Raw genomic sequence first — 20,230 nt, forward strand, 5'->3', positions numbered from 1 at the left:
ACCAACAGTGTAAGAGGGCTCCCCTTTCTCCACATCCTCTTCAACACATGTTTCCTGTTTTGTTAATTTTGGCCATTCTAACTGGTGTAAGGTGATATCTCAATGTGGTTTTAATTTGAATCTCCCTGAGGGCTAGTGATGATGAACATTTTTTCATGTGTCTGATAGCCATTTGTATGTCTTGATTGGAAAAGTATCTGTTCATATCTTCTGCCCATTTTTTGATATGATTGTCTGTTTAATGTGTGTTGAGTTTGAGGAGTTCATTATAGATCCTAGATATCAACCTTTTATCTGTACTGTCATTTGCAAATAGTGTGGAGATTCCTCAAGAAATTAAAAATAGAACTTCCCTATGACCCTGCCATTGCACTCCTGGGTATTTACCCCAAAGATACAGATGTCGTGAAAAGAAGGGCCATCTGTACCCCAATGTTTATAGCAGCAATGGCCACGGTCGCCAAACTATGGAAAGAACCAAGATGCCCTTCAACGGACGAATGGATAAGGAAGATGTGGTCCATATACACTATGGAGTATTATGCCTCCATCAGAAAGGACAGATACCCAACTTTTGTAGCAACATGGACGGGACTGGAAGAGATTATGCTGAGTGAAATAAGTCAAGCAGAGAGAGTCAATTATTATATGGTTTCACTTATTTGTGGAGCATAACAAATATCATGGAGGACAAGGGGTGTTAGGAGAAAGGAGTTGGGGTAAATTGGAAGGGGAGGTGAATCATGAGAGACTATGGACTCTGAAAAACAATCTGAGGGGTTTGAAGAGATGGGGTGGTGGGAGGTTGGAGTACCAGGTGGTGGATATTATAGAGGGCACGGATTGCATGGAGCACTGGGTGTGGTTAAAAAATAATGAATACTGTTTTTTTCTGAAAATAAATAAATTAATTTAAAAAATAAAATAAAAATAAAAATTAATAAAAATTAAAAAAAATAAAATGGAAGAAGGCAAAAAAAAAAATAGAATGACCACATGATTCAGTAATTCCAGTACTTAGATTTACCCAAAGAAAACAAAAATACTAATTCAAAAAGATATATGCACCCCTATATTTACTGCAATACTATTTTTTTTTTATTTATTTGACAGAGATCACAAGTAGGCAGAGAGAGAGGCGGAAGCAGACTCCCTGTGGAGCAGAGAACTTGATGTGGGGTTCAATCTCAGGACCCTGAGACCATGACCTGAGCCAAAGGCAGAGGCTTAATCCATTGAGCCACTCAGGCACCCCTGCAGTACTATTTACAATAGCCAAATTATGGAAGCAACCCAAGTGTCCATTGATAGAAGAATGGATAAAGATGTGGTGTTCATTATATATATGGATGTTATGGAATCTTTGCCAACCATAAAAAAGCATAAAATCTTGCCCTGTTTAGCAACATGAATGGATCTAGAGTATAATACTAAGTGAAATAAGTCATTAGAGAAAGACAAATACCATTTTATTTCACTCATATGCAGAATTTAAGAAACAAAATAAATGAACAAAAAAGGAAAAAAAAAAAAAAGAAACAACGGGCAAACAAACAAAACCAGATTCATAGAGAACAGAGGGGAGGTCACTGTGGTGGGTATGTGAAATGGTAAGGGAATCAAGAGGACACTTATTTTGATGAGCACTGAGAAATGTATAGAATTGTTGAATCTCTTCATTGTACATCTGAAACTCATATAACACTGCATGTTAATTATACTTGAATCAAAACCAAAATTAAATTATTCAAACACAGAAAAAAAAGGAAGATTTTATATTCTGCTTTCCCTTAAAAACAAAACCTTTTCAAAAGACTTTCTTTAAAAAGAAAGTTGTCCTAAAATGTAGACATTTAAATACATTTATGCTTGTATTTAAGAAACGCTTAGCTCCATCAAGGCCAAATTCAGATGTTAGCTAAATGATGTGATTTCAATACTTGCCCCTAATTACATTGTTGGATTTGACTGACTTCAGACTGACTTGGGATTTACAGCTCTAGGGAACTGGCTTTCTCTCAAAGTGTTCCCCTGAGTTTCTCTTCACTGATCATAAAATCCTCAACTCCATCTGTAATACCTGTACACCATCTCTGATTATGTTGAAGTCCACTACTTAAAACAAGGCAAGTACAGCACTCCCACAGTAAGTACCTGGTCTGAGACAGAGCCAGTCTTTTCATTTTTTGCAGATTTGGGGATGCCTTCTACAGAAGAAAATGACCCATCTGTGGTAAGCACAGCTGCATAATAATAGTGACTCTACAGGAGTCTCTGGGCCAAATTAGCTTAAATCCTGGAAAATTTTACCAAACTTGATGGGACAAAATGCCCTAATATGTAAAAAAAAAAAAAAAAAATCCAGTAAAGTTTATTAGTACTGGTATTCTTTAGAATCATATTCACTGTTCTGTTAATGTTTTTTTATTAGATGCTTCATAGCTTTACAATTCCTCAGAAATTTTTCAAGCCCAAGATTTAGTTGACTGTATCAGCATTCATCACTCTCGTTTGGGTTTCTATACATATTCATACTCATGGTTTTCTTAACTTTCTGACTTTTAATATTCTGTCTCATGGTATCAGGCTCTGCTGGCTGCTGTCCTGACTGAGGAAAGAGCCAGCCATCCAGGATCTCATTTAAATTGACCACATAAATATTAATTATCCTTGTATTTTGCAAGAATTTTTTTTATAATCAACACATAGTGTTTTATTAATTTCAGGGATACAATATAGCGATTCAACAATTTTACACATTTCTCAGTGCTCAAGATACTTGTACTCTTTTTAATTTTTTTATTTTTTTATTAACATATAATGTATTATTAGCCCCATGGGCACAGGTCTGTGAATGGCCAGGTTTACACACTTGACAGCACTCACCATAGCACATACCTCCCCCAATGTGCAAGGATTTTAATAGAATTTAATTCTTAACCCATAATCAGGAGTTAGAAATGAATTATTTTATAGATTAGAACAGAGGATCCTATGAGCTAAGGTAATTTTTCAAGTTCATAGGCCACACAGAGCTGCATTTTCACTCAAAATAGTTGAATGTTAGTTGAACAATAAGAGCAAGACATTTAGGTGTGTTGCTTTCAATGGGAAACCTTGTAACTGAAAGGATACTCAGTTTCTCTTAAATGTCTGGCAAGATATATTAATTTTTAGTACAGCAAATAAACATAATCTACTGTAAGAATATATTACACTGTATGTTAACTAACTGAAATTAAAATAAAAACTTAAAAAGAGGGTGCCTGGGTGGCTCAGTGGGTTAAGCCACTGCCTTTGGCTCAGTTCATGATCTCAGGGTCCTGGGATCGAGTCCCGCATCAGGCTCTCTGCTCAGCGGGGAGCCTACTTCCTCCTCTCTCTCTCTGCCTGCCTCTCTGCCTACTTGTGATCTCTCTCTCTGTCAAATAAATAAATAAAATCTTTAAAAAAAAAACTTAAAAAGAAAAGTCAACACAATGAAAAAATATATACAGCTGTCTTCCAAGTAATTTTTCACGTTTTAAAAGGTTTGTCTTACAAGATGGGATTGGGAGGGAGACAAACCATAAGTGACTCTTAATCTCACAAAACAAACTGAGGGTTGCTGGAGGGAGGGGGGCTGGGAGAAAGGCGGTGGGGTTATGGACATTGGGGAGAGTATGTGCTATGGTGAGTGCTGTGAAGTGTGTAAACCTGGCGATTCACAGACCTGTACCCCTGGGGATAAAAATATATGTTTATAAAAAATTAAAAATTTAAAATTAAAAAAAAAAGGTTTGTCTTAAAATTCCTGGTATTTCAATCTAGATAATTATATTATATTTTGAAGTCTATTTTTTTTTTTCCTTACTAACATATTAGCCTTTGGATCTCAGAATGCAAACTGAGATGGTGGGCACCTCTACCTTGATTAAATAAGTAATCTTTGAATTTTATTAGATAATACTTGTCATATTACAAAAGTTCATTTTAAAATACCTGTTAAATTTAAGTTTATTTTTTAGAAATATATAATTAGATAAAACCAAATACTTCTCTGACCTATCTGACCTACACTGTTTTTCCTTCAATTTTAAAATGTAAATAGTATTTATGTTTTGAAGCAACAAGATTCAAAGCAAAGTTGGACAGAAGGTAGGGGGCCAAAAATTTTTAAAAAAGAATGACCATATGATCCAACAATTCCTCTTCTAGGTATATAACTAAGCAAATAGAAAATAGGGTCTCACAGACGTGTTTATACACTCATGTATATAGCAGCATTATTCACAATAGCTAAAATAAGAGAAGCAACTCAAGGAAACATTGACAAGTGAATATATAGCAAAATGTGGTGTATGAGTGTGTGTGTGTGTGTGTACAGAATTCAACATTACTCAACCTTAAAAAGGCATGAGATTCTTCAATATGCTTCAATATGGATGGACCTTGAGGACATTTTGCTGAATGAAATAAACCATTCACAAAAAACAAAAGCTGTAGGACTCCACTTATATAATATATTTAGTAGTCAAAAACTGAAAAAATCAGAAAGTGTGGTGGTTAGGGGTGGGGGAGGAAAGAATAGAGAGTTATTGTTTAATAGTTATAGAATTTCAGTTTTACAAGATGAAAAGAGTTATGGGGATAGATAGAGGTGATGGCTGAGCAACAACAGGAATGTATTTAATGTCACTGAAATGTGCACTTAAAAATAAATTTTATGTTGTTTGGGTTTCACCACAATAAAAATATATATATATTGAGTAGAAGGTACAGAGATAGCCTATATAATTCCTGTTCCCATATGTGCATTTTTAAAATAACATTTTTAATGTAGTGAATTATTCCTAGTATATTCCTAATGCTAAATTATACTTGGTCTTGTAAATCTATTTTTATATGCTGCATAATTAGATTTGCAAATATTTGAAATTTATAATCAAAATAGTCCTAAAACATTTCTTTCTGAAATGTGTTTTCTAATTTGAAATTATCTTAGTTTAGCTGTAATTCCTTGAATTATTGTTACTATTTAGGTATATAATTCCTTGAATAAATATATAAGGTAATAATTATATCTTCTAAGAAGTAAATTTTGTTTAAGAGTTAATATTAAATTCTCTGGCAAATTCTTCTGGTATTATTTTACATTTCCAACTTCTACTACAATTTATTTACCTGCCATTAATTATTATATAATAATTATAATATATAATATTATTAAATATGAAACATAATTATATATTTTCTACAGAATTAACAATTATATCTTCTAAGAAGCAAATTTTGTTTAGAGTTAAATTAAATCCTCTGGCAAATTCTTCTGGTATTTTATACATTATCAACTTCTGCTGCAGTTTATCTGTTTAGTCAATTATAGATTTACACTCCTTAAAATATTGTACATTTCCAGCAGTGCCTGGGTGGCTCAGTTGTTTAAGCATCTGCCTTTGGCTCAAGTCATGATCGCAGGGTCCCTCTACCCCTCTCCTGGCTCCTCCTCTACTTCTCTCTCAATAAATAAATGAAATCTTAAAAGATATATTGTACAGTTTCTAAATTTTCAATTTTAATTCATAAAGTAACTCACTATATCCTTTAAGATTTTAAAATAATTCTTCCAAATGCCATGTCTCAACTTTTTGTTTTCTATTGAATAATTTCTTAGATTGTCTCTATTATTTCATTGAAGTACAGTTATCATCCAATGTTATATTAGTTACAGATGTACAATACAGTCATTTGAAAAGTCTGTATGTTATACTCCCTCACCACAAGTGTAACTACCATCTATCACCATACAATGCTATTACAATACTACTGAATATATTCCTTCTGTTGTGCTTTTCATCCTAGTGACTTATTTGAATATTCCATAACTGGAAGCTTTTATCTCCCAGTCCCTTTTACTCATTTTGCCCATTCCCTTACCCTCAAGATTGTGCCTATTTTATGATTATTTAAATAATATCTTTAATTTTTTGAAAAATTTTTGAAAATTCTTGTATTTTGATTCCACTACTGTGCTCCTATTTTTTTATTGTTTTCTTTGTTAAATCTGAAGTTAATTACTATAATGCCTTGTATTAATTCATTGGTCTTCTATTTTTTTGTAATGTGTTCATTTAAAGTTACAGATTGACAAATGTTTATTAAATTTACAAATTTATTAACCATACTTCCAAAGTTTTAACTTTCTCATTATTTTTCTATTCTATTTTCTATTGCCATTTTCATTATTCTATTATATTTGGAACATTACTGCTTCATACTATTATGGAATCTTTTCAAATATATGCACTTCTTTTGTTTCTTTTATGGTCTGTAGTATATTAATTTTTTGTTAATTCTCATTTTTATCTAGAACATGACTTATACTGTGTGTTTAAAATGGTCTATAATCTCCTATTTTTTGCATATAGGTTTACACTTATATATTCTTAAACCCTTTGATACACCATTGCTAATACTGCTATCAGATCTATGTCATTATCAACTTTTGTTTATGTATTTGTTTCAAGAAATATATTTAAAAATTTCTCACCCTAACTTCATATTTGCAATTTCCTACTCAAATTTCTTTCAAGTTAAGGTTAGGTGTTAAGATTCAAGTGAGTCACAAATATTATATTATCCTATAAATTGTTCCATGTATCACTATATAATTATTTTCAACTGTATTAGTGCTTTAAAAATATAGAATACTGATGTTGTTAAATTGTTTGTTTAAGAACAACTGATTCAGTCTTCATATTTTAGTGTTCCTTAGAAATAGTATGTAATTTTAAAAATTTAATCTGAAAATTCCTTTTTAATATGCAAATGTACTATATAATAATTATTGCATTTATGGATGTATATGCATTGTCTTTTTCATGCCAGTATCTATTATTTTTTTAACTTTATTTTGGTTTTGATAAAATATCTGTTATTCTCTTCTAACTCTTTATGTTTTTTTTTTAAATAATATCACATTTTATTTTTATTTTTATTTTTTTAAATTTTTTATTTTTTATAAACATATATTTTTATCCCCAGGGGTACAGGTCTGTGAATCACCAGGTTTACACACTTCACAGCACTCACCAAATCACATACCCTCCCCAATGTCCATAATCCCACCCCCTTCTCCCAAACCCCCTCCCCCCAGCAATCCTCAGTTTGTTTTGTGAGATTAAGAGTCACTTATGGTTTGTCTCTTTATGTTTTGACATGATTCTCCATTACCATGGTTCCTATACATTTTTAATACAAATGCATATGTTAATATGTGTGTTAATAGCTCAAACTTCTTCATGAATAATGAAGGAATCATGGGCATATAAACTGTTTAATCTTCCTCCAGTATTATTTCATATAACACATATGTACTGAGGGCATTTAAGTTCCAATCTCTTGGGATAAACCATGATATAAATGACCCAAATACCATGCCTTTGATTTTTTTTTTCAGTGTAATAGTATTCATTGTTTTTGCACCACACCCAGTGCTCCATGCAATCTGTGCCCTCTCCAATACCCACCACCTGGTTCCCACAAACTCCCACCCTCCGCCCCTTCAAAACTGTCAGATTGTTTTTCAGAGTCCATTGTCTCTCATGGATCAACCCCCCTTCCAATATCCTTCAACTCTTTTCTCCTCTCCATCTCCCCTTGTCCTCCATGCTAGTTGTTATGCTCCACAAATAAGTGAAACCATATGATAATTGACTCTCTGTTTGATTTATTTCACTCAGCATAATCTCTTCCTATCCCGCCCATGTTGATACAGAAATTGGGTATACATTCTTTCTGATGGAGGCATAATACTCCATAGTGTATATGGACTACATCTTCCTTATCCATTCGTCCATTGAAGGGCATCTTGGTTATTTCCACAGTTTGGCGACCGTGGCCATTGCTGCTATAAACATTGGGGTACAGATGGCCCTTCTTTTCATGACATCTGTATCTTTGGGGTAAATACCCAGTAGTGCAATTGCAGGGTCATAGGGAAGTTCTATTTTTAATTTCTTGAGGAATCTCCACACTGTTCTCCAAAGAGGCTGCACAAACTTGCATTCCCACCAACAGTGGAAGAGGGTTCCCCTTTCTTCACATCCCCTCCAACACATGTTGTTTCCGGTCGTGCTAATTTTGTCCTTTCTAATTAATGTAAGGTGGTATCTCAATGTGGTTTTAATTTGAATCTCCCTGATAGCTAGTGATGATGAACATTTTTTCATGTGTCTGATAGCCATTTGTATGTCTTCATTGAAGAAGTGTCTGTTCATATCTTCTGCCCATTTTTTTTATATGATTGTCTATTTTGTGTGTGTAGAGTTTGAGGAGTTCTTTATAGATCCTGGATATCAATCTTTTGTCTGTACTGTCATTTGCAAATATCTTCTCCCATTCCATAGATTGTCTCTTTGTTTTGTTGACTGTTTCCTTTTCTTTTTGGGTAGATATGTATATTGACTTAATGAACTAAACACTAATATACATCCTCAGTTCTTTGGAAAATTAGAAACAGCCTTTCTATTTGTCTTTAAAGTTGAAGCTATTCCATTGATCTGAACTGATGAAGGACTCTCAGTATTAGTACTAAAAATAGCATGACCAAAGCTATATCACTATTCAGGTTTGGATGTAAAAATGCCAAATCATAGACACTAGAGTTTCTATCCTATGCAGTATATCTTCAAACTACTATAGTATCAGTTTGCAGTTTTAAGGATCTTGATATCATTTATCTCTTTCATTCTCAGGTGTTTTTTTAAAAATATTTAATTCATTTATTTGACAGAGAGAGACACAGTGAGAGAGGGACCACAAGTAGGGGGGGAAGGAGAGGGGGAAGCAGGCTTCAGTCCAAGCAAGGAGCCAGATGTGGGGCTCGATCCCAGGATTCTGGGATCATGACCTGAGCTGAAGGCAGACACTTAATGACTGAGCCACTCAGGCATCCCTCATTCTCAGGTATTTTTAATTTGAAATTTAGCATTTTGTTAAAAATATTGTTACATTTTATTAATTAAAAATTCATAGTTACATCTTTTTTCATTTACTTAGTTCATTATGTTATAAGGAGTATAGAGAGAGAGAGAAAGAGAAAGAGAAAACAAGCAGGGGAAACGGCAGAGGGAGAGGAAGAAGCAGGCTCAACGCTGAGCAAGGAGTCTGATGCAGGACTTGATCTCAGGATCCTGAAATCATGACCTGAGCTGAAGGCAGTTGCTTAATAGACTAAACCACTTCAGTGGCCCCACGTAGCAATCTTATGTCCCACCTTATAGAGTGCTTTTGAGATTAAATGACTTATAATATGAAATGCACTATCACAGTTCCAGTTTTTTAATAGTATACCATTAATGTTAGTAGTGGAATGAGAATAATAAACACAAATCCCCATTTGGTATCATGAACCTAGGTAACTCTATTTCAAGTACTATCTGAGAGTTACTAAAATAGAATAGTAACTTTGAATATATATATTTTTTTCTCTTAGTGAAAATGTTCCAGGATCCCAGAGATTCCAACATCTCTAAGTTTCAAGTCTCTGAGTTTATTCTGATGGGATTCCCAGGCATTCATACCTGGCAACACTGGATCTCCCTGCCCCTGGCTCTGCTCTACCTCTTAGCTCTCACTGCCAACATCCTTATCCTGATCACCATCAAACAAGAGGCCACACTACACCAGCCTATGTACTCTTTCCTGGGGATCCTGGCTGTGGTAGACATGGGACTGGCCACCACCATCATGCCCAAGATTTTGGCGATCTTATGGTTCAGTGCTAAGGCCATCAGTCTCCCAGAATGCTTTGCTCAGATGTATGTCATACACTGTTTTGTGGGCATGGAATCAGGTATCTTTGTCTGTATGGCTATAGACAGATATGTTGCCATTTGTAGACCACTACGCTATCCATCAATAGTTACTGAATCTTTTGTGGTCAAAGCAACCATGCTCATGGCACTCAGAATTAGCCTGGTTGCCATCCCAGTGCCAGTGTTGGCTTCTCAGAGACACTACTGCTCACAGAACAAAATTGAGCATTGCCTGTGCTCTAATCTTGGAGTCATCAGCTTATCCTGTGATGACAGAACCATCAATAGCATATACCAGGTACTTCTGGCCTGGGCATTGATGGGGAGTGATCTGGGTTTGATTTTCTTATCATATGCTTTGATACTTCACTCAGTGCTGAAGCTGAACTCAGCAGAAGCTGCATCCAAAGCCCTAAGTACCTGCACTTCTCACCTCATCCTAATCTTGTTCTTTTACACTGTCATTGTAGTAATTTCCATCACCCATAGTGTAACAATGACAGTTCCCCTCATCCCAGTTCTACTTAATGTATTACACAATGTCATTCCTCCTGCCCTCAACCCCATGGTGTATGCACTCAAGAACAAGGAGCTCAGGCAGGGCTTATATAAGGTTCTGAAGCTGGACATCAAGGGCAACTAAGACAGTGGTGAAGTTCGTTTCTAATTTGCATATTATTCATTGATTATATTCTCAAACACTGCATATGTCAGAACTAAGGAACATAAACACTAATACTAATTTTCACTTAGTATAAATGAATCTGGAAAAAATGAAACTTCAAAATAAAAAGTGATGAAACTATAATTGAAATCTTGGATTCAAGAATGATTTCCAGCTGAAAAAATGATGCTGATTATCTCAAGGAATCCAAGGGAAGGACAAGTGGAATGTTCTTCTCATTTTCTTACCTAGTTGTCCTGTCTAGAACACCTAGACAGTGTCAAATTGAGGTGGTCAGCAGATATTTGCCAATCTTTGTTTTGTTTTTGTTTTTTGGGGGGGGGGGGTTCTTTTTGGCATTTATTTTTATTTAAATTTTTTCAATGTATTTATTTTCAGAAAAACAGTATTCATTATCTTTTCACCACACCCAGTGCTCCATGCAATCCATGCCCTCTATAATACCCACCACCTGGTACCCTGACCTCCTACCCCCCCGCCACATCAAACCCCTCAGATTGTTTTTCAGAGTCCATAGTCTCTCATGATTCACCTCCCCTTCCAATTTACCCCAACTCCCTTCTCCTCTCTAACACACCTTGTCCTCCATGATATTTCTTATGCTCCACAAATAAGTGAAACCATATGATAATTGACTCTCTCTGCTTGACTTATTTCACTCAGCATAATCTCTTCCAGTCCCGTCCATGTTGCTACAAAAGTTGGGTATTCATCCTTTCTGATGGAGGCATAATACTCCATAGTGTATATGGACCACATCTTTTTTATCCATTCGTCCGTTGAAGGGCATCTTGGTTCTTTCCATAGTTTGGTGACGGTGGCCATTGCTGCTATAAACATTGGGGTACAGACAGCCCTTCTTTTCACGACATCTGTATCTTTGGGGTAAATACCCAGTAGTGCAATTGCAGGGTCATAGGGAAGTTCTATTTTTAATTTCTTGAGGAATCTCCACACTGTTCTCCAAAGAGGTTGCACCAACTTGCATTCTCACCAACAGTGGAAGAGGGTTCCCCTTTCTCCACATCCTCTCCAACACATGTTGTTTCCTGTTTTGTTAATTTTGGCCATTCTAACTGGTGTAAGGTGGTATCTCAATGTGGTTTTAATTTGAATCTCCCTGAGGGCTAGTGATGATGAACATTTTTTCATGTGTCTGATAGCCATTTGTATGTCTTGATGGGAGAAGTGTCTGTTCATATCTTCTGCCCATTTTTTGATATGTTTGCCTGTTTCATGTGTGTGGAGTTTGAGGAGTTCATTATAGATCCTGGATATCAACCTTTTGTCTGTACTGTCATTTGCAAATATCTTCTCCCATTCCGTGGGTTGCCTCTTTGTTTTCTTGGTTGTTTCTTTTGCTGTGCAGAAGCTTTTGATTTTGATGAAGTCCAAAAAGTTTATTTTTGCTTTTGTTTCCTGTCTCACATTGAGGTCTTTTATCCATTTTGAGTTTATCTTTGTGTACGGTGTAAGAGAATGGTCGAGTTTCATTCTTCTATATATAGCTGTCCAGTTTTTCCAGCACCATTTATTGAAGAGACTGTCTTTTTCCACTGTATATTTTTTCCTGCTTTGTTGAAGATTAATTGACCATAGAGTTGAAGGTCCATATCTGGGCTCTCTACTCTCAAAGAAGAACTGAAACAATTCATGGAAACCAATGAAAATGAAGACACTTCGATTCAAAACCTATGGGATACAGCAAAGGCTGTCCTAAGGGGGAAATACATAGCCATCCAAGCATCCCTCAAAAAAATTGTAAAATCCAGAATACACCAGCTGTCTCTACACCTTAAAGAACTGGAGAATCAACAAAACATCAAACCAACTCCACACATAAGAAAAGAAATCATCAAGATTAGAGCTGAGATCAATGAGGTAGAAACCAGAGATACAGTAGAGCATATCAATGAAACTAGAAGCTGGTTTTTTGAAAGAATCAATAAGATCGATAAACCATTGGCCACACTAATCCAAAAGAAAAGAGAGAAAGCCCGAATATATAAAATTGTGAATGAAAAGGGACAGATCACAACGACCACCAAGGAAGTAGAAACAATCATCAGAAGTTATTATCAACAGTTATATGCCAATAAGCTTAGCAACCTAGATGAAATGGATGCATTCCTGGAAAACTATAAACTACCAAAATTGAACCAGGAAGAAATCGACAACCTGAATAGACCGATATCTAATAACGAGATTGAAGCAGTGATCAAAAACCTCCCAAAAAACAAGAGCCCAGGTCCTGACGGATTCCCTGGGAAATTCTACCAAACCTTCAAAGAAGAAATAACACCTATTCTCCTGAAGCTGTTTCAAAAAATTGAAGCAGAAGGAAAACTTCCAGACTCTTTCTATGAAGCCAGCATTACCTGATCCCCAAACCAGGCAAAGACCCTACCAAAAAGGAGAATTTTAGACCAATATCACTGATGAATATGGATGCTAAGATTCTCAACAAGATCCTAGCCAACAGGATCCAACAGCACATTAAAAAGATTATCCACCATGATCAGGTGGGATTCATCCCCGGCTACAAGGATGGTTCAACATTCGCAAATCAATCAATGTGATACAACAAATTAATATGAGAAGAGAGAAGAACCACATCATCCTCTCAATTGATGCAGAAAAAGCACTTGACAAAATCCAGCATCCGTTCCTGATTAAAACGCTTCAAAGTATAGGGATAGAGGGAACATTCCTGAGCTTCATCAAATCTATCTATGAAAGACCCACAGCAAACATCATCCTCAATGGGAAAAAGCTTGCAGCCTTCCCGTCGAGATCAGGAACAAGACAAGGATGCCCACTCTAACCACTCTTGTTCAACATAGTATTAGAAGTCCTAGCAACAGCAATCAGACACCAAAGAGAAATAAAAGGTATCCAAATTGGTAATGAAAAAGTCAAACTCTCTCTCTTCGCAGATGACATGATTCTTTATATGGAAAACCCAAAAGACTCCACCCCCAAACTACTAGAACTCATACAGCAATTCAGCAACGTGGCAAGATACAAAGTCAATGTGCAGAAATCAGTTGCCTTCTTATACAATAACAATGAAAATACAGAAAGGGAAATTAGAGAATCGATTCCATTGACTATAGCACCAAGAACCATAAGATACCTGGGAATAAACCTAACCAAAGAGGTAAAGGATCTGTACTCGAGGAACTACAGAACACTCATGAAAGAAATTGAAGAAGACACAAAAAGATGGAAGACCATTCCATGCTCTTGGATCGGCAGAATAAACATTGTTAAAATGTCTATACTGCCTAAAGCAATCTATACTTTTAATGCCATTCTGATCAAAATTCCACCGGTATTCTTCAAAGAGCTGGAGCAAACAATCCTAAAATTTGTATGGAATCAGCAGAGACCCCGAATTGCTAAGGAAATGTTGAAAAACAAAAATAAAACCGGGGCATCATATTACCTGATTTCAATCTTTATTACAAAGCTGTGATCACCAAGACAGCATGGTACTGGCATAAAACCAATCTTTGTTTTTTTTTAATTAGAGTTTAATCCACATGCATTAATAGAAGCACTGATAACATAGGACCTGCTCCTGTCATTTGTCTATTTGCTTTCTAATGTGTCTCATTTTTTTTTAATGGATGAAGGAGTTGAAAAAACATTTCTCTGAAGAAGATGTGCATTGGGGGCTCCTGGATGGCTCAGCTGTTTAAGGATCTGACTTCAGCTTGGGTCATGATCTCAGGGTTCTGGGATTGAGCCCCACATAATGCTCCATGCACAGCAGGAATCTGCTTCTCCCTCTCCATATCTATCTGCCCCTCTCCCCTCTCAGGCTCTCTCTCAAATAGATAAATAAAATAATTTTAGAAAGAAGATATGCAATTGTTATCAAGCACATGAAGACAAGAGCAATCTGTCATTAGACGAATAAAATCAAAACCACTATAAGACACCCTATATTCCTTAAAATGACTGTATTTTATTAATTAGCCAGTGTTGGAGATTTTGTATAAATACTGGAATCCTCATACATTCTTAGTGAGAATGTAAATCTATACATGAGATGTGGAAAACAGTTTGATATTTATTCACAAAATTGAACACAATTACCATGTGACTCCTAAAAACAATTTGTACACCAATGTTCACATTAGCAATATTAGCCAAGAAATAGAAAGAACAAAAATGTCCATCAGCGGCTTAATGGATGTACGAATTGAGACATATTCATATACAGCATTATTATTAATCCACAAAAAGGATAAAGTACCCATATGTGCTTTTACATAGATGAACTATGTAAATACTGTACTGAGTGAAATAAGCCAGACACAAAAACTATGTATTGTACAGGTATGTATGATTCCATTTATTTGGTATGTCCAGAATAAATACGTCCATTGAACCAAAAAGCTAATTAGCTGTTGTCTGGAGCTGGAAGGATGAATCAATATGGAGTGAGGTTAATGATTATGGAGGGGTTTATTTTTTGTTTGTTTGTTTTGTTTTTTCATTTTTTTGTTTTGTTTTTGCTTGGCATTGGAGATTTTCTGGAATTATATATTTTTGTTGGTGGCACAGCATTGTAAATGTACAAAGCCACTCAATCATAAATGTTGATTGATTTAAATGAGTAATTAGATGGTATGTGAATTTCACCTCAATAAAATAATAGTGGGAAACAGTGCAAAAATGCTATGTATTTGTTGTAGTAACATAGCTTGTGAAATAAAAAAATACATATACATGGGGGTGGGTTCTTAAGCTTTTTCTCTCCCTCTGCCCCTCCAGCCTCACTTGCACTCTTTCTCTTAAAAAAAAAAAAAAATTGGGGGCACCTGGGTGGCTCAGTCAGTTAAATGTCTGACTTGATTTCAGCTCAGGTCATGATCTTAGGATCATAAGATCAAGCCCCAAGTGGAGTCAGGTTCAGTACCAAGTCCCCTTGAGATTCTCTCTCTCTCTCTCTGGCCCTCCCCAAACTCATTTATGCATGCTCTCTCTCCTTCTCTAAACAAATAAAACCTTTAAAAATAAAAATATAGAAGCAGGCAGCCGGAGTCGCAGGCGAGTGGCGGCCGCCATGCTTGGTAGTGAGGGCGGGAGGGAGGGAGTCACTGAGCCTGTGTGAAGGAGGGAAGGAGCAAGCGGGCGAGCGAGCGAGGAGCTTCTGCCCTTCGCCCGCATCACCAGCCAGGCCCCGCCGCCGCCCCGCAGCCCAGCGCCGAGGCTGGGCCAAGCAGAGCTGGGTCGCGCCCGGGCCATGCTGCTCACCGTGTACTGTGTGCAGAGGGACCTCTCCGAGGTGACTTTCCCTCCAGGTTGAGGCGGACTTCCAGCTGCACAATTTCTGCGCGCTGTGCGAGCTCGAGTCCGGCATCCACGCAGAGGAGAGCCAGATTGTCTATGCTGAAAGACCTCTCACATACAACCACAGATTGCTGGCTTCCTAGGGCTTGAAAGATGGGGATGTGATTTTAGGACAGAAGGAGAACGCCGACCCTTGACCTCCAGTGCAGTTCCCAAACTTACCCCGCATAGACTTCCGTATAGCCTTACCTGGCAAGTCAGGCTCCCTGCAGCGCCAGCCACCAGCACAGCATTCCCACTCATCTACTGGAGACATAGCTTCATCTCCTCAGGGCTTGGCCTTGCTCCGAGACATGTTGCTGGCCAACCCCCATGAGCTGTCCTTGCTGAAGGAACACAACCTGCCCTTGGCAGATGCTCTGTTCAGTGGAAACCTTGAGAAATTTTCTAGGGTCCTGGTGGAGCAGCAGCAGGACAGAGCCCAGAGAGAGCAAAAAAGGATTCATTTCTTTTCTGCTGACCCTTTTGATTTTGAAGCTCAGGCAAAAAATAGAAGAAGATATAAGGCAACAGAACATTGAGGAAAACATGACAATAGCTATGGAAGAAGCTCCTGAAAGTTTTGGCCAAGTAAACGAACTGCAAAGTAAACGAACACCCTGTGAAAGCCTTCACTGACTCAGGTGCCCAGATGACTATTATGAGCCAAGCTTGTGCAGAAAGGTGTAACATAATGAGGCTGGTGAACCATCGGTGGGCAGGGATCGCCAAAGGAGTGGGCACCCAGAAAATTATTGGAAGGGTACATCAAGCTCAGGTTCAGATTGAAGGTGATTTCCTGGCGTGTTTGTTCTCTATACTTGAGGAGTAGCCCATGGACATACTTCTGGGTCTGGACATGCTAAAGCAGCATCAGTGTTCCATTGACCTCAAGAAAAATGTGCTCATGATCAGCACCACCGGCTCTCAGACCACCTTCCTCCCCAGACCACCACACTCCCCGGAGTGTGCCCGGTTGGCATATGGGGCTGGGTGAGAGGACATGCGGCCAGAGGAGATTGCAGACCAGGAACTAGCAGAAGCTCTTCAAAAGTCTGTAGAGGACGCAGAGCGTCAGAAGCTATGATGCATGGAGTGTGTGTATACTACAGCTGGAGTGGGCCCCAGGCCAGAGAAAAGTGGTAAAGAAACTACCTCACTGGGAATGTCATCATTACCAACTTCAGATGGATGTAAACATCCAGCCCATCCTTTAGGACAGAGTCCTGAGATTGGTAATCCTATGAGTCTTGCTCACTCTGTCTTTGCTTCAGTCTGCCCTATCAAGCCCAGTGACCCTGACAGCATCGAACCTAAAGCTGTGAAGGCTTTGAAGGCTTCAGCTGAATTCCAGATAACCTCTGAAAAGAAAGAATATCTTCCTCTCCAGGATCTTCCTGATAATGCTTCTTCAGCAGACCGCAGTCCAGTTCTGCCTTTGCAAAATTCCTCCGAAGAAGCCATTGTTGCTGATAACATGGAGAAATCTTCTGAAAGAAGCACCCAGGGCCCAAGATCTCATCTCCACACAAGACAGCAAGGTAGTGTACCTGTCATAACCACTAGGGTGCAAGAATCACCAGGGCTTTTAGGTGGGAAGAGTCGGCATCCAGAAAATCAGAACCTGCCTCAGGTGAGTGGCCTTCGGCAGCACAAGGAACCAGGGAATGAACAGCATGGGGTTAGACAACCGAATGCTCTAAATGACCAAGAACATCTCTGCAACATAGAGGACTCTGAGCTTTTTGGAGAAAGGCAACAGAATCAGCGAAGAAGTGTTGATTTGGAAATGGCAGTGAAAGGAGACAGGCTACAACAGAATGTGGACCTTTTGGGTACAGAAGAAAGTACTCAACCTTCAGGGTGCTTTGGCTGCTTGAATTCAGAAACACTTATGGAAGTAGATATGGTTGAAGAATCCCTCATTGCTCTGTGTAATTCCGCACATGGTCAGCACCAGTGTCAGGGACATCGGGGCATCTTCTCTCAACTTAGATAATCCCTTGATGGAAGTGGAACCATCAAAATGTAACCCTTCATCTGAAATTTTGAGTAATTCCATTTGCACACAGGATTTACAGCTCCCAGACAGTAACACTGAAATGTCTGGAACAGGTAAAGAAGATGGGGATTGCTCCCCCTCTTTAAGTCTTTGTGGCAGTTGTCAGCCCTCTGTGGAGTCAGTGGAGGAATCCTGCTCATCTCTAACAGTAGCCTTGAAGGAACTCCATGAACTTCTGGTATTAGTAATAAATCAGCTTCAGAAAATACATCTGGGGAAGTTACCTGTCAGTCTGAAATGGTAACCAAGGGCCAAATAGTTATTAAGGACCTTTCTGAAAGATGGACCCAAAGTGAGCATCTTACAGTTACCCAGAATGAAGAGAGTTCACAAGTCACCTTTCATCACACGATATCTGTATCGGTGAGAGCAGAGAAGTTACCAGATGCTTCAGATGGTGCTGGAGTAGATGCCGTCGAAAGTAGTACCATTGGGGATCCGGGCAATGGCCTAGTAATGGATAAGGAAAGTGACCCCGAGTCTAGGGAATCCAGAAGGGAGAGCAGCTCTGCCACTCTGGCCTCCACTAAAACATCTGATCAGTCACACTGCACCTTAGGTGTGGACATTCCCCCCAAACTCGTAGCAGGCAAGGAGGATACAGTCAGTCACACTTGCGAGCAAACGAAGTATGAAACCAGTTTCATACTCATACTGGTTGAAGATTTGGGTCAGGGCACACAGAAGCCAGTGCCAGACAGGCCAGAGACCAGAGAAGTTGTCTGTCCCAGAGCTGCAGAGTCACGTCTTGAATTTGAACCACCTCCCGGCCAGCCATCAGCAAGTCCCTCCATTCTTTCACCATTAATTTTTCCCGCCATAGACATTAACCGCATTCTCCATGCCAGCTTCACTTTGCAGGAAGCTCTTGGGGCTTTGCATCGAGTTGGTGCAAATGCAGACCTTGCACTTCTTGTTTTGCTAGCAAAGAACATTGTAGTTCCTACATAACCATGGAGCAGGGGGCTGACCATACTCCATTCCCTTCAAAAAAGCTATACTACACATGTACACACTCACCACATATACAGTATATGTAGAAACCTGCAAGCAGAATGTTGAGCCAGATTTTTTTTTTTAATTTTTTATAAACATATATTTTTATCCCCAGGGGTACAGGTCTGTGAATCACCAGGTTTACACACTTCACAGCACTCACCAAAGCACATACCCTCCCCAATGTCCATAATCCCACCCCCTTCTCCCAAACTTTTTTTTAAAGATTTTTTTCAGCCAAAGTAACTTGTCTCCTGTCTGATGAATTTGTCTATTCTCTTTGTTAAAATTTGGGCCTTTTAAAATGTATTGGCAGTATGTGCATACAAAAGCTTTTTATTATCATTAAGATGATGTATTCTGGAATAAAATTGATGGTTTTGTGTATAGCATACCATTTTAGAATAAGAGTGAATGCTTTAAAAAGCAGAAGTTAAGAGAAATCCCACCACCCGTGCAGCTAAAATGCAGATCAACTTCCCATTTTGGCTGTGTCTGTGCTGGAGGCAAGGTATGACTTATCTCAGTTGTCCATTTGCAAACTGGATCACATGGTTTGGTGTTTGGAATTACACTTAGTGCTCTGTGTATTGATGATTCATCAGTTATGACAGGAAATTGAAGGATAATTGAATAATATTTCCTAGAGTGGTATGTTTTTATTCGTGTGATTAGGATTTGACCTTTTTATGGAATGACGTGGGAGGGTTAGAACTTGGGCTGATTTGTGCATCATAGGCTGCTGCATGGATTGCCAAGTATTTGGGGTGGGACACTGCAGGGGGTGGGGGAGTCCGCATCAGAGTGAAACATGGTGCTACCCAGACAGGAAAGGGAAGAGTCTGTAATTTCATTTGCAAATATCTTGGTGATGCTTCAAGAATCACGAGTGAAAAATGGCCAAGAAACACTGGAATTGACTTGGGGTGGGGGGTTGTTAGCATCTTACTGATCACCCCTCAACCCTTAGTGATGCTGATGAACTTAAAGATCGCTAGTGGGTTGTTCGCCAGCAGTTGATTTCCTTTCAAAGCTCATCTACTAGGAACTTCTTCTAAAGCTCAGGTTGAGCTGTGATCTGAGTGGAATATTGTGAAGTGGGGATAACCTTGTCACTGGTTCACCTTGGTGCTTGGAATGGTAAGTCTCTGTGTTGATGTCCTTCATGGCACCGGAAATAGCAACTGCAGTTTCTGACTGAAGTGGCCTTGGTAGAGATTTCCATCCCTTTCTTTCCTCAGGAGTTTCTTTTTTAAAGCAAGACATGTCATATTTGTGTTTACGATGTCAAGGTAGAGTGGGGCATAGTATATAGACGTATTTATTGTGGCCTTTTTTTATATGAGG

The 20,230-nt window shown here is 38.2% G+C and overlaps 1 protein-coding gene and 2 pseudogenes across 3 annotated transcripts; all 3 read left to right on the forward strand.

The window, feature by feature from the left end:
• Positions 1-9,480: 9,480 nt before the first annotated feature.
• Positions 9,481-10,440, forward strand: LOC309840108 (olfactory receptor 56B2-like; the record flags this gene model as incomplete). The annotated part of the gene is made up of 1 exon (XM_082682176.1): positions 9,481-10,440. The coding sequence occupies one exon, from the start codon at positions 9,481-9,483 to the stop codon at positions 10,438-10,440; it is 960 nt and encodes a 319-aa protein (XP_082538302.1).
• Positions 10,441-15,733: 5,293 nt separating this feature from the next.
• LOC309840229 (protein DDI1 homolog 2 pseudogene) lies at positions 15,734-16,912 on the forward strand (annotated as a pseudogene). The gene has a single exon. The product of its transcript is annotated as a protein DDI1 homolog 2 pseudogene (transcript).
• Positions 16,911-18,838, forward strand: LOC309873699 (regulatory solute carrier protein family 1 member 1 pseudogene; annotated as a pseudogene). The gene has a single exon. The product of its transcript is annotated as a regulatory solute carrier protein family 1 member 1 pseudogene (transcript).
• Positions 18,839-20,230: the final 1,392 nt, after the last annotated feature.

Source organism: Mustela nivalis, assembly GCF_964662115.1.
Source record: "Mustela nivalis genome assembly, chromosome: 9".
Taxonomy (NCBI): Eukaryota; Metazoa; Chordata; class Mammalia; order Carnivora; family Mustelidae; genus Mustela; species Mustela nivalis.